The sequence below is a fragment of the Moschus berezovskii genome, chromosome 22 (assembly GCF_049115385.1).
Source record: "Moschus berezovskii isolate FMDL1 chromosome 22, NW_MosBer_1.0, whole genome shotgun sequence".
Classification (NCBI taxonomy): domain Eukaryota; kingdom Metazoa; phylum Chordata; class Mammalia; order Artiodactyla; family Moschidae; genus Moschus; species Moschus berezovskii.
Genome location: NC_142481.1, coordinates 6,471,222 through 6,499,085, shown reverse-complemented (window position 1 = coordinate 6,499,085; position 27,864 = coordinate 6,471,222). Strand labels below are relative to the sequence as shown.

Genomic DNA, 27,864 nt, shown 5'->3' with positions numbered 1-27,864 from the left:
TCCAAGGTGCTAGTGAGCGTGAGCAACGTTCAAACACGGCCTCCCCAGTCCTGACAGGAATCCGAATCGGAAGTGGCCCAGAGCGGCCATTTCGCTTCTGTTCTCAACTCTTCTAGCCTGTGAACCGCCTGTGGGAGGCTGAGGTGATTTGGAACATTAGCAGTGGGGAATCTGCGGGGTCGATGAGGGGGAATCCGCTCGGTGTGAGTGATATTGGGAATTGGGGGCCGAGTGATGTCGGGTCTGCGGAGTGAGTGGTGGGGTTCTTAGTGATGGGAGCTATAGGGTAAGTGGGGTTTTCTAATTTAAGTTTAATGCTTGGCTCGTTAATTTTCATATTTTCTTGCTTTATTTCTGTATTTATATCAGTATTTTTGTAACTTGAATTCCAAGTGTACTTTAATGTCAGATTGTATATTGTTGGCCCATGAAATTTGTTTATATATAGTGAACATGGGTCTTAAGAGGGCCTCAGTATATAGTACTGGGACCCGTTTGGGGAAGTGATCCACTGCTTGGGGGACTGTAGGAGGCAATGAATGACTGGGAGCAGGAGCTTTGAGGGTCACATTGTAACACACTCACGGGAGACAGTGACTGAGGGAGGATCTGTGAAATCAGTAAAGTGTTTGGGGTGCTAAGGGCAGCATTTGGGGACCAATTGATGGGAGACCTAGTGGGCCAGCGATGGAGGTTTGTGAAGCTGATTGATTTGCTTTCTGGGAAGTGAGTGTTGTCTTTTGGAAATGAATGAGTGGGTCAGTGTTGGTCTCAACTTGGGTCTCTGTGGACATGGTTAAGGATAAGTGATTGGGTGTTGATCAAATCAATGATAGTTTCCTCCTGGGGTGCATTATTTGGAACCGTATATTGGGGGTTATCTAATGGTGATTGGGAGTCCTAATACATGTCTGCAGGTTTTCCAAGTGAAGGTGGGGTTCCATACATTGAATTTGAGTTTTGTCAGAAAAGGTTGAGCTGTCTGTATTATGGGTGGGCATTGAAATGTCCAGAACCTCAGTTCCAGACATGGGATACTTGAAGCCTAAGCTCTCTGAAGGCAACAGGAAATGTAAATGGTGTTTCTGGAAACTGATTATGTAGAAGACCACATGGGATAGTGGCAACTGTGTGCAGTTTAAAATGATGCAGACCTCGGACGCCTCAGAATTCCCTTTGGAGACTGAGTGACCTTAAGGCAAATTAGGTAACGGCAGTCAGCTTCAGTTTTCCTCATCCACGAAATGGGTATGAAAGTGAAAGTCACTAAGTCTGACCCTTTGCCACCCCATGAACTATACAGTCCATGGAATTCTCTAGGCCAGAATACTGGAATGGGTAGCCTTTCCCTTCTCCAGGGGATCTTCCAACCCAGGAATTGAACCAGGGTCTCCTGCATTGCAGGTGGATTCTTTACCAACTGAGCTATCAGGGAAGCCCTCAAATGGGTATAATAATGATATTTAGCTGACAGGGTGGTGTAAGAATTACTCAAGGTATCTGATACCTGACTTAGCAACTTGCTGATTTTTATTCAGCAAGTAATAAATAAAACAATTTTTATTTTTTATTATCATGTGCCTGGCAGGTTCTGAGGACTTGACAAACCTCATCTCATGGCAGTTTCTCAATGCCTATGATAAATACCTTCCTCTTCTTTTGGAAACTGCCACTAAAATAATATCTTTCTCTTCTCATAGTTAAAGGGTGTGTCAACGCTGCAGTTAAACCTTCATGAACTTTAATCCAAATCTTTTCCATCTTTTCTTATTTTTTACCCCAATAGATAGATTCCTGAGTTTTGTTTACCCTCATGTTGTGAACATAGTGACTTTCACTTAATGGCCCTCAGAAATTCCTGTGGTGTGGATATTAGATGAGTAATGATGTGGTTACTGCCTTTCCAGGATTTCCAGTGTCCCTCCAGAGCCCCTGGGTCAGGCCATATCATGGAGACTGCAGGATCTCCCTACACAGCTCAGGTCGACTCTTCCCAGCAGCTCTGATTGGAGCCTTCTGATGCCCACCCAGCTGCAGGTTCCTGGGAAGAGTGGAGTTGTCAGGAAAAGAGACCAAGGGTTGAAGCCCAGAAGGGACATGCTTGCTGATGCGAATTTGCGCCAGAGGCCCCAGGTCTTGGGTTTAGAGGAGCAGGATGGATCGTGTGAGGTAAGCAGGAGCCACCCCAACCCCAGGGGCAGTTCTCTGGAACTTGAGGGCAGGCACAGGAAGCAGCAGACTCTGGATTCCGTGTCAAGACAATCTGGATTCTCCTGGGAGAGCAGAGCACTGATAGCTAATGTTTCCTCATCCACAGGCACTGTGTCTTATAGAGGAAACTGAACTAACCGATGCAGGAGGATATGTAGGAGAAGAGGGTTGGCCCTGGGTCAAAGGAAGAAGAAAAGGTAGCTCCAGCCACAGGCCAGGAAATGCTGACTCCTTCCTGCTCAGCACAGGCATCCTTCACCCATATGTTCATCCTCCATCCCCCGCTGGGTCTTTGCATTGTTTCAGCTGATCCCCACCTGACTCCTCCTCACTGGAGATTGGCTGGTTTCTCCTCTGTCCTCAGAATTTACAGTCACAGGGCAAGAACTAGCTTTTAAGGACCGTGTGGTTTTTCCTCTTTTAAAAGATGAATAAATGTGCCCAGGAATAATGTAGATATTTGATATTTTGGAGTGAGGAAGCAGGGTTCTTGGTTATACTCAAGATATCCTGAAATTCCAAGTTGTTCTGTGTATTTCATGACCTTTCGTGTGTTTTTAAAATAACAGTGACCCACTCTAAGGACCTCATTAAATACTGTGTATCTCCAAATACAGACACATTTTGAGGTTCTGGGGGTTAGGACTTCAGCATATGAATGAGTGGGAGGGGCACAATTCAGCCCATAATAGGGACAAACACTGCCTTGTAGAAAAATGTATTTCATGTTGGGGTTGCCTGAATTTTAAGATCACTTTTTGTTCAGCTAAGGTGTTAAGATGCATGATACTGGGTTGGCCAAAGAGTTTGTTAAGGAACGTATAGAAACCACAAACTTTTTGGCCAACCTAATCCTTATTAGCTTTGTTCTTATTTTAATATTAAAAATATTGTTTTCTTGCCCTGATTCTGATTTCATACAACATGAAACAGGTAGTTAGTGGGAAGCCATATATCTCACGGTGAAGTCATTAAAAACACACCCCTGTATTTAAGTTCACCAATGATGACTAATTCTCATTGAGCTGGGGTATGTTGTTACAGGGGTTAGTGTCTTTTGAGGATGTGACCATGGACTTCAGCAGGGAGGAGTGGCAGCAACTGGACCCTGCCCAGAGACACCTGTATCAGGATGTGATGCTGGAGATCTATAGCCACTTTTTCTCCGTGGGTGAGCACACCTGACCTGGGACTCTTGGACGGGCCTCCACGAGATGTCCTCCTCCTTGTGGCATGCAGTGGGACATCTGAAGAATGTAATCAGTTTGTCCTGGGCTTGTCCCAAATTGTTCATTCCTCTTGATCATCTTTGAATGTTACTTTGTTCCTAATGAAAGCTGTGTCAATGAAAGAAAGCTTCATTGAATGACCTCTGAAGCCCAACGTACATCTGCACGCTAAGTCACTTCAGTTGTGTCTGACTCTTTTCAACCCCATGAACTGTAGCCCATCAGCCTCCTTTGTCCATGGGATTCTCCAGGCAGAATACTAGAGTGGGTTGCCATGCCCCTCTCTGAAGCCCAATACCACATCCTAATGCAATATCCTTTCTTATTCACAGGGTGTCACATTCCCAACCCAGAGATCATTTTCAGGATTGAAGAAGGAAAGGAGCCATGGGTGAGGGAGACTGAACTCCCACATCAGAGGTATCATGGTGAGTGACTGTCAAGTCGTGTAGATCCATGAGGGGCCATGTTCAACCTACCACACTTATCCATTCCCCAATGGTGGACAAACATTATCTCCTTCTCCTTAAAACTAATGCTGCCATACATTATTTTGTAAATGTTCCATAGGGGCCAACATAAGAATTTCTCAGAGGTGAATAGTCAAGGGGGATTGCCTGATCACTGGATATGACTACACTTAATCCAGCTAAGTTAATCATTTTTACATCTTGCTTGCCAACATATATATTTATCAAATTTCTCATTTATGGCCCATGTTATGATGGAGCTGTTTTCATTTTTCTGGGAACAGAGCATCTCATCATATCTATTATCTGATTGGATTTTCCATCAGTATGTTGCTTCTGTCGTCTCATTTTATCCCTTTGTGGAATTTCCTGAAGGCCTTTTTTTAATTTGTCCTCTGAACTCATTTTTTTTCTGTACTGAATCCTTCTTTATCCCTAATTCTGGTGCCTCCAACTTGGGCCCCTGTACTTCCCTCTGGTCATCCCTTCATAGAGGGATTACTTTAAAGGACGCTTCTATTCTCAACACTTAGGCCTAAAATTTTTTTTTTCCTGATGATCCCTTATCAGTGCCTCCAGTCCCCATGCCTAAACCATGTTCTCTTATTTAGCTTCATGGTGGACAGTTCCTGTGGGGTGTCTCATTTCCTTTATTTTAAGGAAATCAGAAATTGGAATCATTACTCACATCAGAAATTCTTCTCACCTTATACGTTTTGTCCAGAAGATTCTTCTGTTTCTTGGCTCTCCCATCTTAGTCTTCTAACTTGTTATTTTAGAAATTCTACTATATTTTCTTTTTAAAAGCACAGTTTAGTTGACTCTTTTTCTTAATTCCAGGGGTATCACCATAAACCAGCTATTTTCTCCTGCTTGGGTTGAAAAGTAAAAGTGAAAGTGAAGTCGCTCAGTCGTGTCCGACTCTTTGGGACCCCGTAGACTGTAGCCTACCAGGCTCCTCTGTCCATGGGATTTTCGAGGCAATAGTACTGGAGTGGATTGCCATTTCCTTCTCCAGGGGATCTTCCTGACCCAGGGATCGAACCCGGGTCTCCCACATTGTAGACAGACGTTTTACCGTCTGAGCCACCAGGGAAGTCCTGCTTGTATTTTGTTCCTAATGGGATTTGTGGATTCCCAGTCATCCTGAGTTCAGTCAAGATGACATTGATAGATTACCCAAAGATTGATTTCTTTTTCTTAGATTTTAATGCTATATATATATATATATACAAACACATACATACTTACTAAAAATGGTAAAAATAAAGAGCATTCTCATTTTTTTAAAAAAGTGATAGATGACTGAGGTTTGGGAAGAGGACAAGGGTCTGGTATACAATTTATTCAAGTGATTGAAAGAGAAAAGAAAACAAGACGTGATGGTTTTAACCATACTCAGTGTTTAAATCTCTGATAGGATAAAGTAATACTAAAACTCTGCCACCTTTTTTTAAAGAATCTGTTGTGTCTTATGTTCTTACTAGTAAACTGGATGATCAGTGACTCCTGTTCTTAACCAAAAAATGGTATATCGAGTAGCATAAAGCTGAAAGTTATAACAAAAGACCAAGATCCAGTATAATAATTCCCAGAATAATTCTCCCCCTATAAAACACTTCTAAAAGTCAGTTCAGCAGGAAGCCTTACATTTCGTATTCATTCACGTGTTGAAGTTTTTCTCTTGTCATTGCAGTACCATCTTTTATGATGCTGTCAATCTTTGGGATTGAGTGCATTGCAACCAAAGCCAGGTTCTACTGGGCAGAAAAGGGGTGGAGGGTACTGAGAAACTGTGATGTGTTTCTCTGGCTAGAAGTGGTGCATAATGTTGTATGCCCAGTCTGTCAGCAAAAACAGTCTCATCGTCACGTATCACTGCAAAGGAAATTGTGAGTCATTATGTGGCTTGGCTGCCATGGGCCTGGCCACAGTTAACCTCTGTGGAAGAGGGTGAAACAGATTCTAGGGGACAGCATGTTTGTCCAGTCTTCCAGTTTACCCTTCTTGGGATGTGTACACTCCTAACTTCAGGGAAACAAACTTCAGTTTCATAGAACTGAGAGTTTGAGTATAGGTATTCTTTCACTGCTTGGCTATGTCAGGATTGATGCTTTAATAATCTATCAGAGGATATCTAGGGCTGAATGATTTTGGTATTGTTTCCAACGAGTAGGAGGAAGCTGGGAGATTAATCACAATGTAGATCTTTAATGAAAACCTATACAGATGGTCCCTGACTTGTGATGGTTCAATTTACACTTTTTCAACTTTACAATGTTGTGAAAGTCATACACATTTAGTACAAACTATACTTTTAATTGTAAATTTTGATCTTTTCCCAGGCTAGTGATACACAGTACTATACTCTCGTGATGCCAGGCTCCAAGTCAGCCACATGATCATAAGGGGAAGCAACCAATACACTTACTACCTTTCTGTACCCAGATAACCACTTTTTTTCACTTTCCATACAGTATTTGATAAATTGCGTGTGATATTCAATACTTTATTATAAAGTAGGTCTTTTGTTAGATGCTCTTGCCCAACCTTAGGCTAACATAAGTCTTCTAAGCACATTTATAGTAGGCCGGGTTAAGCTTTGTTTAGTAGGTTAGGTGTATTCATTTCTGATTTATGATATTTTAAACTTATGATGGACTTATCGGGACATAACCTCATTTTAAGTTGTGAAAGCTCTGCACTCTGAACCCCTCCTTCAAGCTCTGACTATGCACAGATGCTGCCCTATGACACTCTTGTCTCTTTTATCCTGTAGTCATTCCACTAGGTCTGGGTATCTAGATCACTTGCATGAGTAGGGTCAGGTTGCCTTTGTTAAAATCTTAACTTTCCCCACGGCTGAGCAAAGTGATTTTGGTTAATTATTTAACCATTGTATTTCCTTTGCTTCATGTGGAAAACCAGGATAAGTAGTTACCTCCTGGGATTGTTGTGGGGATTGAATGAGCTTATGTGTGCATCACATAGAACACTGCCTAGCAAATGCTAAGTGCTATACAGATAAGTGCTTGACATATAGTAAGGGCTGTGTGATTGTCTTCTCTCATGATCACCATCAGCACCACCATTGGTATATGACTCAGCAGTTTCTCCATGCACAATCTCAGTCAGCTCCATGTGACTTCTCTATCCTTTGCTAATTGTTTACTGTATCTATTTCATCTTGTTCTCCTTCTAGAAGGGGAGTTTGGGTTTGAAACCCCACAATGGGAAATTTCTGAAGAAGCTTCATTTCACAATGAGATGATGGGTGCAGTCACAAGAAATGGTTCATGGTGTTCCATTTTAGAACTGTGGAAACAAGCTGACCAAACAGAGAGAGATCCGAAAAATCAAAATAAACCGTCACATCAGGGGGCTTTCTTCAATAAGAAAACACTGAACACAGAGAGGGACTGTGACTACAAGTACCCTGGAAAAGTCATTCAGGCAAGGCCCCACCTTGTTTCATCACAAAAGGGACCTCATAAATGTTGCTCAGTTGCAAAAAGGTTGAAGCCTAACCTAGAAGCAACTCATCAAAATCAAAGCAGTACCACAAAACACCTTGATGATATGGTTGGATCTGGTCAGCCAGTTACCCATAGCTCTTCCAGTGCCAGCTGCAAGAATACTCACACAGGAGAGAACTTCCGTGAAGGTAATACATGTACAAAAGCCTTCAGCCAGAAACAGTTACTCACACAACATCAAGTTCATACTCAGGAAAAACCAGATAAGTGTACTGAATGTGGGAGGGACTTCACCCACAAGTCACACCTCCTTGAGCAACAGAGATTCCATAGTGTAGAAAACCTCCAGGAATGTGGTAAATGTGGGAAAGCCTTCACCTCACAACCAAAACTCAGAGTCTGTGTGACAGATCATACAGGTAACATACCATATATATGTAAGGAATGTGGAAAAGTCTTCATTCAGAGGCCAGAATTGGTTACACACCAGAAAACTCATACTAGAAAGAAGCCCCATAAATGCCATGAGTGTGGAAAAACTTTCTTCCAGATTTTATCTCTCTTCAGACATCAGAGAACTCATACGAGAGAAAAACTCTATGAATGCAATGAATGTGGGAAAGGTTTCTCCCAGAATTCAACTCTCAGTATACATCAGAAAATCCACACTGGTGAGCGACAATATGTATGCAGTGAATGTGGGAAGGCCTTCACCCAGAAGTCAACACTCAGCTTGCACCAGAGAATCCATTCAGGGGAGAAGTCTTATGTGTGTATTGAATGTGGCCAGGCCTTTATCCAGAAGGCACACCTGATTGTACATCAGAGAAGTCACACTGGAGAGAAGCCTTATCAGTGTCACAGCTGTGGGAAATCCTTCATTTCCAAGTCACAACTTGATATACATCATCGAATCCACACTGGGGAGAAACCTTATGAATGCAGTGACTGTGGGAAGACCTTCACCCAAAAGTCACACCTCAACATACACCAGAAAATTCACACTGGAGAAAGACACCATGTGTGCAGTGAATGCGGGAAGGCCTTCAACCAGAAGTCAATCCTTAGCATGCATCAGCGAATTCACACCGGAGAGAAGCCCTACAAATGCAGTGACTGTGGGAAGGCCTTTACTTCCAAGTCACAGTTCAGAGAGCATCAGCGGATCCACACGGGAGAGAAACCCTACGTATGTGCTGCATGTGGGAAGGCTTTCAATGGTAGGTCAAATTTCCACAAACATCAGATGACTCACAATAGAGAGAGAACCTTTGTCTGTTACAAGTGTGGGAACACCTTCCTCGAGAAATCAGAGTTAATCACACATCAGAGAACACACATTGGAGAGAAACCTTATGAATGCTGTGACTGCGGGAAATCCTTCAGTAGGAAACCACAACTCAAAGTGCATCAACGAATTCACACAGGAGAGAGACCTTATGTGTGTTCCAAGTGTGGGAAGAGCTTCAACAACAGATCAAATTTTAATAAACACCAGACAACTCACACCAAAGATAAATCTTATAAAAGCAGTTAATCTGTGTAAGGCTTTACCCAGAAGTCAATTCCTAGTATGCATAAACATCGTAAACATCAATGAAACTAACAGAATTTCTTGAAGAAGAAAAAACATGAGGCAAATATAATCATATATTTTAGAATTCATGCTTCAGAAAAGCTCTAGGGATACAATGCATGTCTCCAAGCTACACATATTTTATGTGAGGGAAATGACTCAGGAAAGAACTTTAAAAAATGAGTGGAAATGTCTATATTTGTACTAGCTTCATTTATAAAAGTTATAAAATTCATTTGAGGAAGAAACCCTAATACATTGAGAAAAGACTTTCTGTAGAGTAAGAGATTGTTACCAGATTATTTACAGGAAAATTTGTGGGAATTTTTATTAATCATAACCCTGGCTGCCAGCAAACTAAATGATGACTTGGCAATATTATGTATATGTGTGTGTATCTGTATACTTATGTATGTATGTATATCTGCAGGTCAGTACACACACACACACATACTCAATTCTGTAGTTTTTGCTACAGAATTCACTGTGTAACCAGAGGTGTTGATTATATATTTTTTAAAAAAACCTAACAATTGTTTTATCATATTTACTCCCTATTGAATTTACATCCTGAGGTTGCATGGTCAATAATTATTAATTTCTTTATGTACACAGATGAATGTACTTTTTTTGGTAAATGCATAAATGTGATTCTAATATTCATAGTGTAGTTTTTCTCTTCTTTCATGATTAGTTCAGCTTTACTCTCCCCTTTCCACCTCCACCATCTATGGTGAACCTTTTAGTATGGAGTCTTTTATGTTTATACAGGCTCCTAATCATCTGTGTCAGGAGTCAGCAAACTGGCCATCAGCCAAATCTGGTTGGCCACACGCTTTTTAAATAAAGTTTTATTGGAAGACAGCCATGTTCATTTGTTTGTGTGATGTCTGTGGCTGCTTTTGTGCGCCAGTAGCAGAGCTGAGTAGTTGTGGCAAAGGCCATATGGCCTGCAAACTCAAAGTATTTACCCTCCAGCTCAGAGAAAAGTCTGCCAACACTTGTTATTCCCACACACTCATTGCTATGCTCATAAGCATACACCTATATAGGTACTCTTCCCTCTTTGTTTTGTAAATATTGAATCATATCACATACCTTGTGCACTTGTTGTTTTCAGTCTACAATACAGCTGTTCAGTGACTGCATTAGTATTCTATCATTATGAGGACATGCTGTAATTTATTCAACTACCCTCATTTTTCTTTTTTTTTTTTGGCCACACCTAGGATCTTAGTTGCCTGACCAGGGATCAAACCTGTATCCTCTGCATTGGGAATTCAGAGTCTTAACTGCTAGACTGCCAGGGAAGTCTCCATGTGTTTTATTATTCTTTCCCACCCCCCTCCTTTTCTTTTTCTACTATAAGAAAGAAGTAGAACAGCATACTTTGTAAGTAGACAGGCCCAGAAGCCAGGTTCCTGTGCGTCAGTGCCTGCTCAGTCATGTCTGCCTCTTTGCAACCCCATAGACTGTAGCCCATCAGGCTCTTCTGTCCATGGGATTTCTCAAGCAAGAATACTGGAGTGGGTTGCCATTTCCTTCTCCAGGAGATCTTCCTGACCCAGAGGTCAAACCTGCATCTCCTGTGTCTCCTGCATTGGTAGGTGGATTCATTTTTAATTGAAGGAGAATTGCTTTGCGATATTGTCTTGGTTCTTGCCATACATCAACATGAATCAGCTATAGGTATACATATGTCCACTCCCTCTTGAATTTCCCTCCCACCTCCCACCCCATCCCACCGCTCTAGGCTGTCACAGATCACCGGTTTGAGGTCCCTGAGTCATACAGCAAATTCCCACTGGCTGTCTACTTTACATATGGTAATGTATATGTTTCCACACTACCCTCTCCATTTGTCCTACCCACCCCTTCCCCCACTGTGTCCACAAGTCTGTTTATGTCTGCATCTTCACTGCTGCCCTGCAAATGGGCTCATCAGCACCATCTTTCTAGAGTCCACATATACGCATTCATGTACGAAACTCGTTTTTCTCTTATTTCACTCTGTGTAATAGGCTCTAGGTTCACCCACCTCATTAGAATGGACTCAAATGCATTCCTTTTTATGGATGAATAATATTCCACTGTATATATGAACCACAGCTTTTTTTATCCATTCATCCGTCGATAGACATCTAGATCGCTCCCATGTCCTAGCTATTGTCAATAGTGCTGCAATGAACATTGGGATAAATGTATCTTTTTCAACTATGGTTTTCTTGGCATATATGCCCAGTAGTGGGATTGTTGGATCATGTAGTAGTTTCATTCCTAGTTTTTTGTATTTTTTTTAAAGACTCTCCGTACTGTGTTCCATAATGGCTGTATCAGTTTACATTCTGGCAGGTGGATTCTTTACCACTGAACCACCTGGGAAGCCCCTGGGTTCCTTACTTGATTCCATATCAATCAAGCAAGATATTTATCTGCCTCCGGTTTTCAAAAGGAAGATGACAGTAGTGTTACCCCACAAGTCCTTGTGAGAAACAAACAGGTGAATAAGCATTAAGCACTTTAACTGTGTGGGAAGAACCAGAGCTTGGTCAATCTGAGGGGGGCCCTGTGTGACCAAATGAATGGCAATGAAAGCATGGGGGTTAGGGATGACAGAGAGGAGAAGCCAGTAAAATAAAGCCTTTAACAAGAAACTAGGCGGGATGGTTGAGGGGCTGCCCTGCAGCCCTGGTCTCAGGGATTCTCTCCGGGCTCCAGATACCCCTCAGCCTGGGGGCTTCTGGAAGTAAGGGGGCGATGTCCATGGTGAGGTTGGTGTAGAGGGGCTGCAGCTCCTTGGAGAACAGCCTGTATCCCGGTGAGTTTGCAGCATCATGCCACCACTTCTGGCCAGGACTGGAGGGACTAGGGAGCAGCCGTGCAAGCTGAGGGCTTGGGAACAGGTCCAGGACTGGTCACCCCCACCCCACACCCTGACTAACCTCTGGGAGCTCTGCTCGTGGCTGGAGTCCTGCCCCTCCTCCAGCATTTGGTAGCGGCCAAAGAGCAGATGAAGCCGTAAGAGGAGCATCCTGCCGAGTTGCAGCCTTACAGGGGAGAGGGCGTGAGGCCAGATGCCTGTCTCCTTTGATAGGGTCCCCATCCACACCCAGCCTCTCAGGCCAGAGGCTTGTGTCTCCCACAGTCCAGCACAGCTCACATTCCCACTTAGTCTCAGGCACCGCATGGCCCCTGCACCACGGAGGACCCTGCCGTCCCTGAGTGAGGCGCCCCACAGCAGCGCCCCCACTGGCAGTGATGCCACTGTCCTCCTGATCCCAGCCCCAGTTGGTGTTGGGGAAGCCACTGACCCTCAGGTGGTGAATGGGCTGCAGAGCAAACACCCCTCCATGGTGGCCTTGGTAGGGCAGCCTGCAGAGGCAGGGAGTTGGAAGCACAGGGCATTTCAGGCGACAGGCCCTGGCCCTTTGCTGGCCAGGAGCACAAGGTTTATTTCTGGGTTAGCCATTCCCCACTCTCTCCCTTGGTAACCTCTCCCCGACCCCTAGGATGTCCCTGTGCCTGATCCTGGGGCAGCCCTGCCCCTTGAGATGACCCCTCATGTAACCCTGGAAACCCCCTCCCTGAATCATCTGACAGGCCCGTCTTGTAACCCATCAATGGTCCCTCCCATTATAAGTTCTCTGACCTCTGTTACAATTTCTCTGCCTACCACTTTATTAAGTGCATCCTGACTCCCCCTCTGATAACTAATCCCACTCTCATTTGATACCCACATCCAGGAGGAAGGTTCTCCCCATCTATAAGGCCTTTCCCCAGGTCCCCTCATCCTCTCCATCATCGGCCCCAGGGATCAGGGCCTGGACTGTACAGATGGGCAGGGCCTGGCCAAGAGTCTCCCCACAGAAGCTCCCCTCCCTCCACCTACCTGTAGTTGAACTTGTCGATGGCCATGGAACAGGAGGACGAGGAGGGGAAGCAGATCTTATCCTGAGCACCAGACCTAGTCTTCGTCTGGCAGGAGCAGAAAGAGAAACACAAGCGGTCCCGTCTCTCCTGACCTCTGCCTCCCTCAGATGTCCCCTTGAAGGTGACGATCCTTGAGAACCTTGAAAATGGCCAAGAAGGGAGAGCTGAGAAACTGAAGATGCTGAGTCTGCAGATGAGGGGCTTGCTAAGAGCAGGGTTCAGGACTGACTCAGTTCTAGGTGCCCAGCATTTCTGCACACAGGAGGCCCCAGGAAGCAAATCAATGAGATGCTGTTCTCCACCTGGTAAACTTCTGCTCATCCTCATGTGTTCCACATCCAGGGACTCTTTAAGTCCCTCACTCCCGTCTACTCTTGTTAGGACTCTCCTGGTCCCTGGTATCTCTGCTGCCACAGCTCTGGTCAGCAGATCCAGACTAATCCAAATCCACTCTCTCCCCCTCACCAGCCTGGGAGCCCTGGGAGAGTGGCCCTGGGCATGACTCATCTCTGGGCCCCAGTATCGTCCATTGTCCTGGTCACTAAATGGGCGACTATATTTTTATATGAACTAGAAAATGATATCAGTACAGACATGCTCCAGGCCAAATCTCAAAGGCAGGGCAAGACAGAATGTGATCAGGGATAGAAAATCCTTCAACTTTGGAGCATTAAGGAAACAAGAATCGAATTTCTGTAACAAAGTGAGACAGGCATAAGGTGGAATTTATTGCAGCTTTTCTGCTGGAAAAGCAGCTTTTAAAGGAGCATTGTGAACTTCCCTGGTGGTACAGTGGGCAAGAATCCTCCTGCCAATGCAGGGAGGGGAACAGGTTCGATCCCTGCTCTGGGGAGATCCCACATGCTGCAGAGCAATTAAAGCCCATGCACCAAAACTACTGAGCCTGTGCTCCACCCTGGAGCCACAACTACTGAAGCCTGTGCTCCACAAGAGAAGCCACTGCAGAGAAGCCCCAGCACCACAGCTAGAGAGCAGCACCCACTCACCATAATCAGAGAAAAGCCCGCTTGCAGCAACGAAGACCCAGTGCAACCAAAAATAAAAGAGCACCGTTTCAGAGAATACCACCCAGTGGTACTGGAGTGGCACAGCTAGATTTAGACACCCCTCTTCTAAGCAAAATGAGAACTAAGACCCCACAGGTACTGTGGAAATACATCTCATTCACACACAGAAGAGATTCAACAGTCAAGAAGCGTGTTAGTCACTCAGTCGTGTCCGACTCTTTGGGACCCCAAGGACCATAGCCCGCCAGGCTCCTCTGTCCACGGGATTCTCCAGGCAAGAATACTGGAGTGGGTGGTCATGCCCTTTTCCATCAATAGGCAAGAAACATCGCGGGAACTTCAGCTGGATTTGGTGCTGTCCTTCGGGGACCAAGACCAGTCTTTGAAATACCCTGGTAGAGTTGGCCCAGCAGCAATTTATGGACGCATTTGCTGGGATGAAAATAGCAGGGCTCGTCATAATCCCTATCTCCCAGATGGGAAAGCTGCGGGTGTGGACCACGCCTGAGTCATGTCTTGGGGGCCGGTGTCCAGCTGCTCTGTGAACAGGAGGTGCCAACAAAGCCTTGATGGTGATATTTCCTGTTCTAAGGCAGGGAGTCGGTGAGCTTGGAGGAGAGAAGAGTGTCAGGTGGGGTGCATCCTCTCAGGAGCATGATACTTCATGCAGGAGTCGGATGCATTGGGTGGTTTCCTGGGAGCCACCCACAGAGCAAGTGTGTTAGTTACACATCATATCGATTACACATCACATTGGTTACAGAGTTCAGATGCCCAGACTCACGTTCCCTTCCTCCCTGTGCTGGGACGGGAAAGGCAGCTGCTATTCGAGTGATTTGTCTCTCAAAAAATCCAGTAAAAATGACCCTTTAGATTCCACAGGATACGTGGGAGGCATGTGTTTTAGAGCCTGAGAGTTTTGTAGATCTCAAGTGACTGTTTTCTTACCCATTTTACAGTTAATCTCTATTGTACCCACAGTGTTTGTGATTTAGTGCCACACACTGCTACTGTATTTGGGGCCATGAAGGCCAAAGTTTAACTATAAACAATTTTTAAAGAGAATCTAGCAGTGTTATCATGACTAGAAGTATGGAAGCATAAAGCTGTGTTGTTACTCCTGCAGAAGATATCAAACTTTGACCTTGGACTTCTGGCCTCCAGCATTATGAAAAACTAAATTTCTGTTGTTTCATCTAAAAAAAGCAAAAGTGCACCTCCATTTCATTACTGATGAAAAGATCAAGTTTATGTTTTGTTTCTCAAAGTCATGTAAGATTTTATGAAAAAATTCTGATGTCTTAAACTAGCAGCAATGCTCGTCCATGCTACACACTTCAAATTAGGGTATACACCCATGTACAGCTTGCACTAATAATAATGTTGTATTTTCATTAGCTAAGAGGGAATGTGTGGAAAACAGACCATTGAGAAACTCCTCTTTCCAAAGAAAATCTCACATTAGAAATATTAGTGTGTCTTAAGGATGAAAACCATTTTTTTTAATCAGGGAAAAACTTATATATATATGTGGGATCTTAGTTACCCACCCAGGAGTTGAATCTTCAACCCCTGCAGTGGAAGTTCGGAGACCTACCCACTGGACCTCCAGGAAATTCCCAGGAGAATATCTTTCTAGCTACATTTGTTAGGCTCAGAAGTCCATGCCCAAAATCAGATTGTGCTTTTTGTTCTAAGGCCATCCCTAAACTTCCTGACTTCCAAGGAGGTAAGAAATGTCTTTGAGGATACAGAAGCTGTTCTATCTAACAAGGCAGAGGTCTTCTAAGTGGGGCATGGACACAAAACTCCCTGTACAGTGAGGTGTTCCGTTCTACTCATCTTGGAGAAGGCGAAGCTTGGCTCATGTTGGGATGTTCTGTTTTCAGAACAACCAAAAGCATTTCAATTTAGTGAAGCTAATTAAAAGAAAATTAACTGGAATGTTTCCAGGGACAAAATTTTCAAGTTACACTGAATATAATATCCAGGTAACTGGTTAGAATTGGTGCACATTCTTCACTAAGATAATTAAAACCTATCTGAGTCATGTAATGAAATAATTATTCCGTGAACAGCCTACCCTCATGTCACCTTATAAGATGTATAGTTTCTACCAGTGAATAACATAAACATCTTCATGTTGAAAAATTTGTCAACTTAAAATGAGTGAGGTAGTGGTACAAAGCTTTTCAAAATGATTTGGGAGTCTCCCAAACAAAAGTGTTTTAAGATGACTATAATATATGCCTATACCTAAAGGACCTCTTGATGAAAATGAAAGAGAAGAGTGAACAAGTTGGCTTAAAGCCCAACATTCAGAAAACTAAGATCATGGCACCTGGTCCCATCACTTCATGGCAAATAGATGGGGAAACTGTGGAAACAGTGGCTGACTTATTTTTCTAGCCTCCAAAATCACTGCAGATGGTGACTGCAGCCATGAAATTAAAAGACACTTACTCCTCGGAAGGAAAGTTATGACCAACCTAGACAGCACATTGAAAAGCAGAGACATTACTTTTGTCAACAAAAGTCCGTCTAGTCAAGGCTATGGTTTTTCCAGTGGTCGTGTATGGATGTGAGAGTTGGACTATAAAGAAAGCTGAGCACCGAAGAATTGATGCTTTTGAACTGTGGTGTTGGAGAAGACTCTTGAGAGTCCCTTGGACTGCAAAGAGATCCAACCCGTCCATCCTAAAGGAAATCAGTCCTGAATATTCATTGGAAGGACTGATGCTGAAGCTAAACCTCCAATACTTTGGCCACCTGATGCAAAGAGCTGACTCATTTGAAAAGACCCTGATACTGGGAAACATTGAGGGCAGGAGGAGAAGGGGATGACAGAGGATGAGATGGCTGGATGGCATCACTGAGTCAATGGACATGGGTATGGATGGACTTCGGGAGTTGGTGATGGACAGGGAGGCCTGGCATGCTGCAGTTCATGGGGTCGCAGAGTCGGACACGACTGAGTGACTGAACTAACTTAACTGATAACCACACACACACACACAACTCAGACTTCTTATGTCTTAGCTAATTTCAAGATTTATGAAAAGCTTTTAGCCATTTCCTAAATCACAAAGTGAAAAGTTGCTCAGCTGTGTCTGACTCTATGCAACCCCATAGACTATACAGTCCATGGGATTCTCCAGGCCAGAATACTGGCATGGGTTCCCTTGTCCTGGGGATCTTCCCAACCCAGGAATGAAACCCAAGTCTCCAGAGTTCCAGGTGGCTTCTTTACCAGCTGAGCCTCCTACATCATAAAATAGAGGTTAATGGGGAAAATTCATTTATTAGATCCGAAATACACATATTAAGCTTCTTGGTCAAGGTCCCTTGTCCTGGGGAGTAGAGTACAGTGACTTCGCTATTTGCTGAGACTCACTGGCAGGTCTCTGCTATCCAACATAATACAAGTCACAGATGGAATTTAAAATTTCCTACTAGCCACATTTATAAAGTAAAAATAGGTACAATTAATTTTTAATATTACATTTAACCCAATATATAAAAAGATTACTATTTCAAGATACAAACATTTGTAATCAAGATACAAAAATTTTTGTGAGATATTCCATGTTTTTTTCACATAAAGTATTGTAATCTGATATATTTTTACCTTTACAGCACAGCTCAATTCAGACCATCCACAGTTCAAGTGCTCACTAGCCATGTGGTCAGTGGGTACCATCTTGAACAGCCACACCTTGGACATTTGTACATAATCTACATGTGCCTGGCAAAAACCTATATTCTCACATCACTGGGTTCCATTTCAGCCGCTGAGTGCAAGCTTGTGAGTGGTCATGTTCAACTTTTCCATAGCTTTAATGCTATCAATTAATTAATGAGATGTCACTCATGGTTCTTGTGGAATGTGTCAGTTTCTTCTTGTCCTCCTGTTAACTTTAGTTTTATTTCATTTGATTTTATTTATTGATTATGTTGATAGGTGCATGAGTTTTGAACTGTTTCGTCATCCTGGTTATTCCTTTTTCATTTGTGATGACATATTACTAATAGTGCTTTTTGACTCAAAATGTTGTTTGGTTGCTCATGTGGCTAAAAGGTTTCTTGAATTAAATCCCCAGTATATCTTTCCCCACCCTTTTGCTTTCACCTTCTGAGTCTTTATTGATTAGAAGTGGGTCTTGTGAACACACCATATAACGTTTTTTTTCTTAACTTTCCCTGTGCTACAGATAATTTTGCTTGTTACTATTTTTTTCTGCAGTAAAACATACTTAAAAGCATATTTCTTAACGACTTCCCTCCATCTAAACCACCACTAAGCCTTTAGGTTTTATTGACTCTATATTCCACAATGCGAGTCCTGACATTAATCAAACACTGGCCTGGTGCTGGTCCATTTCATCCTCAAAGCCATCCTTTGGTTTCATAGAAAGGGATACTGAGGCTCAGTTATTCAGGTGTGAAAAGAGCATGAGTTTGAGTCCAGGTTTGTATGTGTTAGTCCAGAGACACTGCATGACTGAAGGTGTGTCTTGGGAGGACAACGGCAGTAGAGGCCAGGGAAGGCTTCCCCGAAGAGATAACATCTGGGTAGGTCTTAAAGCATAAGTAGGCATCTAAGCCCCATTCAAAAGTGGGGGAAGGGTCTTCTGGGCAAGAGGTGGAGACAACAGGGAGCTTGGTGTATGCAGTCACAGATCACACTAAGTCACCTCAGTCCTATCTGACTCTCTGCAACCCCATGAACTGTAGCCTCCTCTGTCCATGGGATTCTCCAGGCTAGAATACTGGAGTGGGTTGCTATGCCCTCCTCCAGGGGATCTTCCTGACCCAGGGATCAAACCCAAATCTCTTGTGTCTCCGGCATTGTCAGGCGGGTTCTTTACCACTAGCGCCACCACGGTGAAGTGTGAAAGTCGCTCAGTCATGTCCGACTCTTTGCGACCCCATGGACTGACTGTACAGTCCATGGAATTCTCCAGGCCAGAATACTGGAGTGGGTAGCCTTTCCCTTCTCCAGGGGATCTTCCCAACCCAGGGATTGAACCAGGTCTCCTGCATTGCAGGTGGATTCTTTACCAGCTGAGCCACAAGGGAAGCCCAGTGCCACCACGGTAATGGTAGCTAATTATCTAGAGTGCTTTCTGTGGCTCCAGAGCTGTTCGAAGCACTCAGCATGTATCTCTTCTCAATCGTAGCACTACTGACATTTTGGGTAAGCTAGTTCTTTGCCACTGAGGCTGACCTGTGTGTTAGAGATTTAGTAACATTGCTAGTCTCTGCGTACTGGATGCCAGTATCCCAACCCCAGTTGTGGGTCAAAATCATCCCAAGTTGAGAACCACTGCTCTACTCCTATGAAGGCTGGACTATTTCATCCCCTACAGGTGAGGAAACGTAACTTAGCCACATTCACACAACCAGATCCCAGGATCTGAACCAGGCTGCCTCCTTCACCACCACATTCCACGGCAGCAATTTCCTGCCTAATCTCAGTGTTCCCTGGGGTGCAGATAAAAGGAGGAGGCAAGGAAGGAGAGGTAGGCCAGCCAGGAGCAGCTCAGGACGGGCCATGAATACCTTGCCAGCTCTGTCCCAGGCCTTCTGCAACAGGGATGCTACGGACCCAGATGCAAACCTAACTAAATCCTCCTCTCAGATAACAGCCAACCCAAAGGGACAACGAAACGGAGACAGCCACAACCCAAGGGGACAGGGCCTCTGACAAAGCAAGGGACCAAGGGCCATGAGAGCCCAGAGGTGGCTTGTTAGTCCAGGGCAGAGGAGGAGGGGTCCTGTGGGCTTCTTGGGGGAAGTACACCCACGCGGCCATCTGGATGAGAAAGCGCAATCAGGGTGTTGGGGGAGGAGGGGTGCGGGACAGAGTCTTCAGAAGAGACAGCGTGTACAGACACCTGGCAGAAAAAGTTCTTCCTCCAGTAAATACGGGGGCCTGCCAGAAATGCAGGCTGAGAGGTGAGGCCGAGAAGTCATCAGGGGCGAGGTCACTAACACCAGGCAGAGGGGCTCAGTCTCTACCCGCCACGATGAGAAGCTGCAGCCAGTCTCCAGAAGCCCCCTGACACCAACTCAGTCTTTCCCTTCAGAAACAAAGTTAATGAGTAATGAACTTCAGCCCCTGGAAAGAGATATAAGGAGCAGAACACTGCCCTCTGCTCTTTTCACAGCACTTATGAAGCACTAGGCATGGTTCAGGGTGCTCTGAAAATATGAAATCATCTAGTTTCTATAACAGCTGCTTTTATCATCCCCACTGAATACAGGAAGCCCAGAAAGGTCAAGTCACTCAGTCAAGGTCACAGAAACTAAGCAAGGGGCACATGGAGTCAGGCTGGCAGGCCAGCTTTCACATCCCCTTTTTTTCACTGGCATCCAACGTAAGACAAACTTCTTTTTTTTTTAACTAACTTCTCACTCAAAAGTATGTGAGTGGTGTGGCGAGCCACTAAAATACTTAAAGAAACTTTCAAAGCCGGAGACTACACAGGAACACCTGAATGTGCATACTGATTTTGGGGTTGAAAACCAAAGCACAGCAGAATACCACTTAAGCCAGGGCCCCTCGGCATCGGCACTACCGTTATGTGGGGCCGGATGATTCTGCGTTGTGGAGGCCATCCTGTGCAGCATATGTTTACCGGCAACCCTGGCCTCTGCCTGCCAGGTACAGGCCACACAGTGCTCCTTGCACCCTAGTTGCGACAATTAAAAATGTCCCCAGACAACAGCAAATGTGCTCTTGGGGATAAACTCACCCTGAACTGAGAACTGCCTTAGACTCTCTGTAGGTTGTCTGAGGTTTTGAAATGCCCAACTCAAGACTTCCTTTAAAAGAAAATTTAGACATGTTCCAGAAATGAGAGATAAGCCAAGTTATAAGAATTAAGTGCAATGAGAAGTTCAAAAGTTTGGTGCTTACTGACCAGGAACTTGAGATGGTGCGAGGGAAGTGCAGGGGATGGGTGTCTGGCACACAGTTCACTCCTTACTAACTGCTGTCCCGCTCCCTTACCCCCACCCCATACCCTGGTCAGCAGCACCTGTCACCTCTGGGCTCCTGCAGCCCTGGTCATCTGCCCCCTCCACATCAAGCTTTGCCATCCTTATCTCTCCAGCCAGGCCTGGTACGCCCAGAGGATGTGACCTGGCACCTAGGAAGCCCTAGGAAATGACTGACAAATGAATGAACCCGATGACCACGCTTCAGCCAATAGGTTCTGACACTCAAACGTCCCCCATCCCTACCCTCCCAAGGGTCTCACAGGGGTAGAGACAAGAGGATCTCAGACTACAACCGGCAGGAAAGGGGGCAGTTTGGGGGCTGGAAAGAGGCTAAGGGCCTGGACCTCGGGCGCAGGGCTCCGGCTTTTGATTTAGGGACCCTCCGTCTCACGCGTCTCACCTGCCCTCCATCCGGAGCTCGGCCTTCAACTCCAACAGGCAGGCGGCGTGAACAATGGGCCCTCACCAAGCGTGCGGCTCACCGCGTTCTTGACCTGAACCCGGTGCACGCGTGTAAGAACCGCAAACTGCTATATTTCTGCTCCGCATAAGCATGACACAGCCAGTCCGCACCGCGGCGGCCTGGGTCGGGGCGCACACTGAATCCCAAGTCTGCGGGCGCGCGCGCAAGAACCCAAACTGTAAGCCCGAACCTTGGAATCGGTCCAGCGCCCTCGCTACCTCTCCCTTTCGCGCCCCATCCCCATTATACCCCACTCCGACGCCTCTGCACACCCACCACAAATTCCACCATACTCCCACAAGAGCACAAAACTTGAAAAGCATCCACCTTTGGGATAAACCACACACGGCGGCAGCGCAGGGAAGCTCAAGAACCACAAGAACCACAGGCCGTAGCCGCTCCTACGCAGGCGCACGAGGGGCTCGCGCTGGCCCGGAAGCATGGAGCGCTGTGGGCGGAGCTAGAGACGTCGCCGCGAGGACCGCCGGGAGTTGTAGGCCCAGCTCGCCCCAAGGCAGTAAGCGCCACCGACTCAACTGCCGCATGGGTACCTGGGAGTTGTCGGCGGGTAGATCCATTCTGGAAGTCGTAGTTCTATTACCTGCTTCCGCGCTTTCTCGGAGCCAGGACCTTCACGCGTGGGTTCTATTCAGGTGAGTGCCTCCTCCCACCGCGGGCCGATTTCGGCCCTTTGTAGCGCTGCTGTGGAGGAGTTGACGGTCTTTATATCTTTCCCACGCATTCGGTAGGCATTCCTGGGGAGACAGCACTCGCCTCCATAAACCCCCAAAGCCTGTCTCCCGGCGGCCCTCCAGGCAGAAGTGCCCTAAACAGCTGGCGTTCCTGATTTGAACTCTGCCGGCCGGGTCTACTCCTTGTTCCCACCCACCCCGACCCCAAGCTGGGTGCGGTGCGAGCGCACCCTCTTCTGTCCCGATTACAACCTAGAGTGGTCGGGGCGGGGGTAAAGGCGGGGATTAGGTGGCCGTGGAAGCCTGGAGGAGGCGGCACACCCAACTCAGGGTTCTGAAAAGACTTCCAGAGCAAAGAACCTCAAATCTACCATGCCCAAACTCACCCCTGTCAGAGTATTTCCCCATTCTTCCCCAACCCCACCTCCTCTCTACTAAATGGTCCCACTACCTTCCAAGTGCTCAAGTCAAAACAAAACTTGAGGTTGTCCTGAGTCCTGTTTCTTTCATCCACTGCCCACCCCCAAGGCTTGTAAAAGTCCCATCTGCTCTGTCTCCGCAACAGATCCAGAATCTGACCACTTCTCTCCAATTCCACTGTCTCCACCCTGCTCTGAACTACCGCAGTTGCTTACCTGGATCACTGCAGGAACCTCCTCACTGGTCTGCCCTTGCCGGCCCTTTCCACGCTCCACCGTCTATTCACATGCAGGCCAAAGGATCCTGTTAAATAAAAATTAGATTCTGTCACTACTGAGCTTAAAACCGTCCAACCATCCCTATTTCTCTCAGAATAGTCCAAGCTCCTTACCCTGCCAACCTCCAAGCCCCCGGAACCTTTCCCGCCTTCAACCACAACGCACTTGAACACAGACAAGGACCTGCCCTTTCATGTCCTGTGCATTTGCTGTTAACTCATATCAGGAAAATCCTTCCCACTGATCTAATGCCTGACTCCTCCTTCTGGCCCCATCTCAGAGGGTAATTCCCTCATATTATTACTTCTCATATCTGGAAAGTATCTTGAGTCGGCTCTTCCACTAGAATTTAGTGCCTGCAACCTTTCCTGTTTTGCTCATTGCTGTGTCCCCAATTCCTAGAGAACGCTGGGCACCTTGAAGGTACGGAGTGGATATTTGCTGAGTGAAAGAATGAATGAGTGAGTGAAAGGCTAAGATGAGACTTGAAGGTGGAGGCCTACACAGTGCTGCGGGAAAGAGTGTTACAGACAATGGGTTTACTCTGGGCACTATCTAGGCAGCCTCCCGGGAGGCAAGCAACGACCCCCGCAATCCGGAATCCACGTGTAACCCGCCTCCCCTCTCCACCCATCCAGGAGAAGCCGACCCCTCCCGCCTCTCCAGGACCCCACGATGCCCGCGCCGCAGTGCGCCTCTTGCCACCAGGCGCGCGCCGCCCTCCGCCGTCCGCGCTCGGGCCAGGCGCTGTGCGGCGCCTGCTTCTGCGCGGCCTTCGAGGCCGAGGTGCTGCACACGGTGGTCGCGGGCCGCCTGCTGCCCCCCGGCGCCGTGGTGGCCGTGGGCGCCTCGGGCGGCAAGGACTCCACGGTGCTGGCGCACGTGCTGCGCGAGCTGGCCCCGCGCCTGGGCATCTCGCTGCACCTCGTGGCGGTGGACGAGGGCATCGGCGGCTACCGGGACGCGGCGCTGGCGGCCGTGCGGCGGCAGGCGGCGCGCTGGGAGCTCCCGCTCACCGTCGTGGCCTACGCGGACCTCTTCGGGGGCTGGACGATGGACGCCGTGGCCCGCAGCACGGCCGGCTCCGGCCGCAGCCGCGCCTGTTGCACCTTCTGCGGGGTGCTGCGGCGCCGCGCGCTGGAGGAAGGGGCGCGCCTCGTGGGAGCCACGCACGTCGTGACCGGTGAGCGCAGGCGCGGCCCAGAGGGGGCGTGGTAGGAGGGGCGCATGCGCGGGAGAGGGCCTCGTAAGGGGGCTGGAGTGCGTGCCCCAGTGGTAATGGAGGCTTCGTGTGTCTTAATTGGAGAATCTAAATAGCAAGAAGGGAATATGCACGCTCACTGAAGGTTCATGGGCATAGTGTGTGCACATCTTTAGGATGGGCATGACAAGCTTTTGAGTCACTGCCATTATCTGGTACACGTTCATGCATGCCAAGTCGCTTCAGTCGTCTCTGACTCTTTGCAACCCTATGGGCTGTAGCCGACAACAGCCAGGCTCCTTTGTGCATGGGATTCTCCAGGCAACAATATTGGAGTGGGCTGCCATGCCCTCCTCCAGGGGATCTTCCCAACCCAGGGATAGAACCTGCGTCTCCTGCGGCTTCTGAATTGCAGGCAGATGCTTTACGGCTGAGCCACTGGGGAAGCCCTATGTGTTACACACGTGCTGGCAAATAGAGGGCTGTGGTTTTCTGCACTGTTTTTTTTAATGACATTCTCTGTGTCTCTTTTCATAAAAGGAGGGGCATGGGGGGTATCGCCCATCAGAAGCCATCTATAGTCTGAAACACAACTGTCTTTTAACTCCTTTTGTCTTTCGGCTTCTCTCTGCTAACTTTTTCTCTGCCCCAGTCATTACTTCAGCAAATAATTATTGACCATTTATTTTGTCCCACATGCAAGCTATGTACCGGAGAACAAACTGCCTAACCTCTGATTCCTCTCCTATGTAATAGGGCTATTAATATTATCCAGATCCTAGACTTACTGGGACTTAGATGAATTATGTATGAAGCACTCAGACAAGAGACTGAGAAACAATAAACCTATCAACATTTGTTGCTATGATGATGCACAAGCCAGTGTCTGATCCTGTCCGTTTCTCACATACATAATTACAACCTGCTAAGGAAAGTGATGCAGGAAGACCGAGTGAAGGGAGAAAGGAAGAGTTTCCCGAGTAATCAGAGACCTGAAGGCGAGTGGGTCCTTAGATGAAGGACCAAAAGAGGATTGGGAGAGATTCTGAGCAGAGGAAACAGCAAAGGCCCTCAGGAGGGAAAGTATGGCCGGTTTGAGAAGCCCTGAGACCCGTTTTTACTATAGACTCAAGTATGAGAATTCCATAGACAGAAGCGCCCGGCAGGCTACAATCCATGGGATCGCAAAGAGTCGGACACGACTTTCACACACACACACACACACACACGTATAAGATGACAGTTGCAGAATAAATTGAGCTTCAGTTTTACGGTGACTGTTGAGTAAATGCGCCCTTATTTCCTCCTTGGTCCTCTGAACACCATGATCTGCATTCCCAGAGGCACTTGTGTCAACAGCCCGCTTGAGAGTCTCCATCAAAGGCCATTTGGACATCTGTGCAGTCTGAAGTACACTTTTCACTGAGATTGAAATGAGATTTGTTGCGTAAAGCACTTTTACTCGATACATGAAAGGGTACCTAGCACGGGGCCTGGTCTGCGATAAGTGGGGGGTAAGTGAGGCACCCCGGGTTGCTCCACGGGAGCCTGGGTGCGTCGCCCTCTCGTTGCTCGCCGGGTGCCCCGCAGCCTCCCCCAGGCCGCCCCGCGGTGCCCCGGGGTCTCCTCCCGCGGCCCCGCCGGCCCCGGCCCCCTCCTCACGGCTCCCGTCTCCCCTCCCCCAGGACACAACGCGGACGACATGGCGGAGACGGTGCTCATGAACTTCCTGCGGGGCGACGCGGGCCGGCTGGCGCGGGGCGGGGGCCTGGGCTCCCCGGGCGAGGGGGGCGCGCTGCCGCGCTGCCGGCCGCTGCAGCTGGCGTCGCAGAAGGAGGTGGTGCTCTACGCGCACTTCCGCCGCCTCGACTACTTCTCCGAGGAGTGCGTGTACGCGCCCGAGGCCTTCCGCGGCCACGCGCGCGACCTGCTCAAGATGCTGGAGGCGGCGCGGCCGTCGGCGGTGCTGGACCTGGTGCACTCGGCCGAGCGCCTGGCGCTGGCCCCGGCCGCGCGGCCCCCGCCGCCCGGCGCCTGCTCCCGCTGCGGGGCGCTGGCCAGCCGCGCGCTCTGCCAGGCCTGCGCGCTCCTGGACGGCCTGAACCGCGGCCGGCCCCGCCTGGCCATCGGCAAGGGCCGCCGGGGGCTGGACGAAGAGGGGCCGCCGCGGGAGCCGCAGCCGTCGCGACCGCCGACTTCCCAGCCTGTCCCCGACTTCTAGAGACTCCAGTTCCCCGCGGGCATCCGGCGCCGTGGGGCGCGGGGCCGCCTGTAAATGACACGGAATGAACCCGAGTCACCTGAGCCCGGGCTTCGTGTGCAGCTGCGAGAGAGAAGGAACCTGTTACTTGCGACCCTGCAGACGCTGGGGCTCTGGGCTCCTGGGGCTGGGGGCCGGGCACTCCTGGGTCTCACAGAGGGGAGCACTAAACGACCTTCCATTCCTGAGCGAGTGGGAATTAGGGGGCTGCTTGCCTGTACCTCTGTGGGGTTCTGGACGTGCTCAGATAGCCCTAAACCTGCTCGATCGCCTACTGCCTGCCTGATCGTGTTTGCCTGCAGTAGGATAAGCACAGCCACTCAACTGGATGTCAGTTACAGCACTCACTGTTTCTGTGTGAGTGCTGTGTGTACTGCAGGCCCTGGGCCATCTCATTTCACCCGCACCACGGTCTCATTGGCTGCAGCCCGAGGCCCATAACTGGCCTGAGGTCACCTCTCCGGAGCCCCACCTGGGGGCTCTCACCCAGGTCCTCCTGGGGCTCTTCAAGACGGTGGAATTAGTCCTTATCTCCATTACCACCTGAATCTGTCTGATGGATGAAGAGCAACTGGGGCGGCTCTCCAGACTTCAGATTCTAAAGGCAGAGCTGGGTGAGCTTGGGTCAGTGACTCAACCTCTCGGATCTTCCATTTGCTCCGCTGAAAATGGAATCAAGGTCTCCCACCAAAGCGCTGTTTTGAATGTTTGATAAAGCGCTCAATAAATGTGTCCGACTTGGCTGGTCACACTAAGATTTGGCCACCAGGGGGCGCTCGATTTCGGGGTTGCTGCCTGCGGATCCGGACAGGCGTGAGGCTCAGAAACTGCCTGCCTGACTCCTGGACCGTCTTGGTGTCCTCAGTCCCACCTCCAAGCTTTGCCGGGCTGCTCCTTTGTTAGAAATGCCCTCCTCTCCCATCTTCCTGCTCACATCCTCCAGGAGCCTCCTGAAGCGTCCTGAATCTCTCCTCCCTCCCTGCCCAGCCCAGGACGTTGGGAGTCTCCCAGTCCCCAGCCGCTGGGTCCTGTCCTTACCGTGTGGCCATTCAATCCTTTGGGGTCTTGTTCTCCCTAATTGAATTGAACTTTGGGGACAGAAACCAGATCTGTGTTTCCACTGGATAACACAACATCATTCTTTCCACATTAATGGAGCCCTTGATGTCTGCAAGGGCATTTCTAGACATCGGTGGGAGAGAAAATTTTTTTAAAAATTAAAGCCATTTGTTTGCAGAGTTTACAATCTTGTGGGAGAGAGGTAATAGACAAATATGTAATATGAAGTCATAATGATGGGTGCTATGAATAGGAAGCAAAACAACATAAGGGGAAAGGGAGTGAAGAGTCCTATTTTAGTTTTGAGAGGGTAAGGCCTCTTTGAGAAGGTGACTTTTGAGCAAAGACCAAAATAAAGCAAATGAGGGACTTCCCTGGTGGTCCAGTGGATAATAGCACGCCTAATGCAGGGGGCCTGGGTTCAATCTCTGGTCAGAAAACTAGATCCCACATACTACAAGGAAAGATCCCGTGTGCCATAAGACTTGGTGCAGCCAAATAAATCTTTAAAACGGTGCCAAATAAAGCAAGCAAGGTTTCCAGCCTTAATGGAATATCTCATGTCA

General features: G+C 47.6%; 3 protein-coding genes across 8 annotated transcripts; 2 read left to right on the top strand and 1 right to left on the bottom strand.

The window, feature by feature from the left end:
* On the top strand, window positions 1–9,623 carry ZNF175 (zinc finger protein 175). The gene is given in 6 exon segments (XM_055411399.2): window positions 1–143; window positions 1,908–2,169; window positions 3,256–3,382; window positions 3,773–3,868; window positions 7,113–8,909; window positions 8,912–9,623. Coding segments are annotated over 5 exon segments (2,217 nt in total). The 5' UTR covers window positions 1–143; window positions 1,908–2,019; the 3' UTR covers window positions 8,959–9,623.
* Window positions 3,066–21,812, bottom strand: LOC129546501 (uncharacterized). 6 transcript variants are annotated; one of them, XM_088830105.1, is made up of 6 exons: window positions 21,716–21,812; window positions 21,326–21,419; window positions 12,852–13,031; window positions 11,905–12,334; window positions 4,617–11,827; window positions 3,066–3,548 (listed from the first exon to the last, which is right to left on the bottom strand). In XM_088830105.1, the coding sequence occupies exons 2-5, from the start codon at window positions 21,334–21,336 to the stop codon at window positions 11,795–11,797; spliced, it is 654 nt and encodes a 217-aa protein (XP_088686231.1). In that variant the 5' UTR covers window positions 21,337–21,419; window positions 21,716–21,812; the 3' UTR covers window positions 3,066–3,548; window positions 4,617–11,794. The 6 variants fall into 6 exon arrangements, 2 of the variants coding, with proteins under 2 accessions (XP_088686231.1, XP_088686230.1); XR_016035788.1 differs by having other exon boundaries at window positions 4,617–12,009; window positions 12,274–12,334; window positions 21,326–21,768; XR_016035787.1 differs by having other exon boundaries at window positions 4,617–12,009; window positions 12,274–13,031; window positions 21,326–21,769.
* On the top strand, window positions 21,793–27,864 carry LOC129546461 (cytoplasmic tRNA 2-thiolation protein 1-like). The gene is made up of 3 exons (XM_055411452.2): window positions 21,793–22,041; window positions 23,417–23,961; window positions 25,665–27,864. Exons 1-3 carry the CDS (start codon window positions 21,932–21,934, stop codon window positions 26,198–26,200), a joined length of 1,191 nt encoding a protein of 396 aa, XP_055267427.1. The 5' UTR covers window positions 21,793–21,931; the 3' UTR covers window positions 26,201–27,864.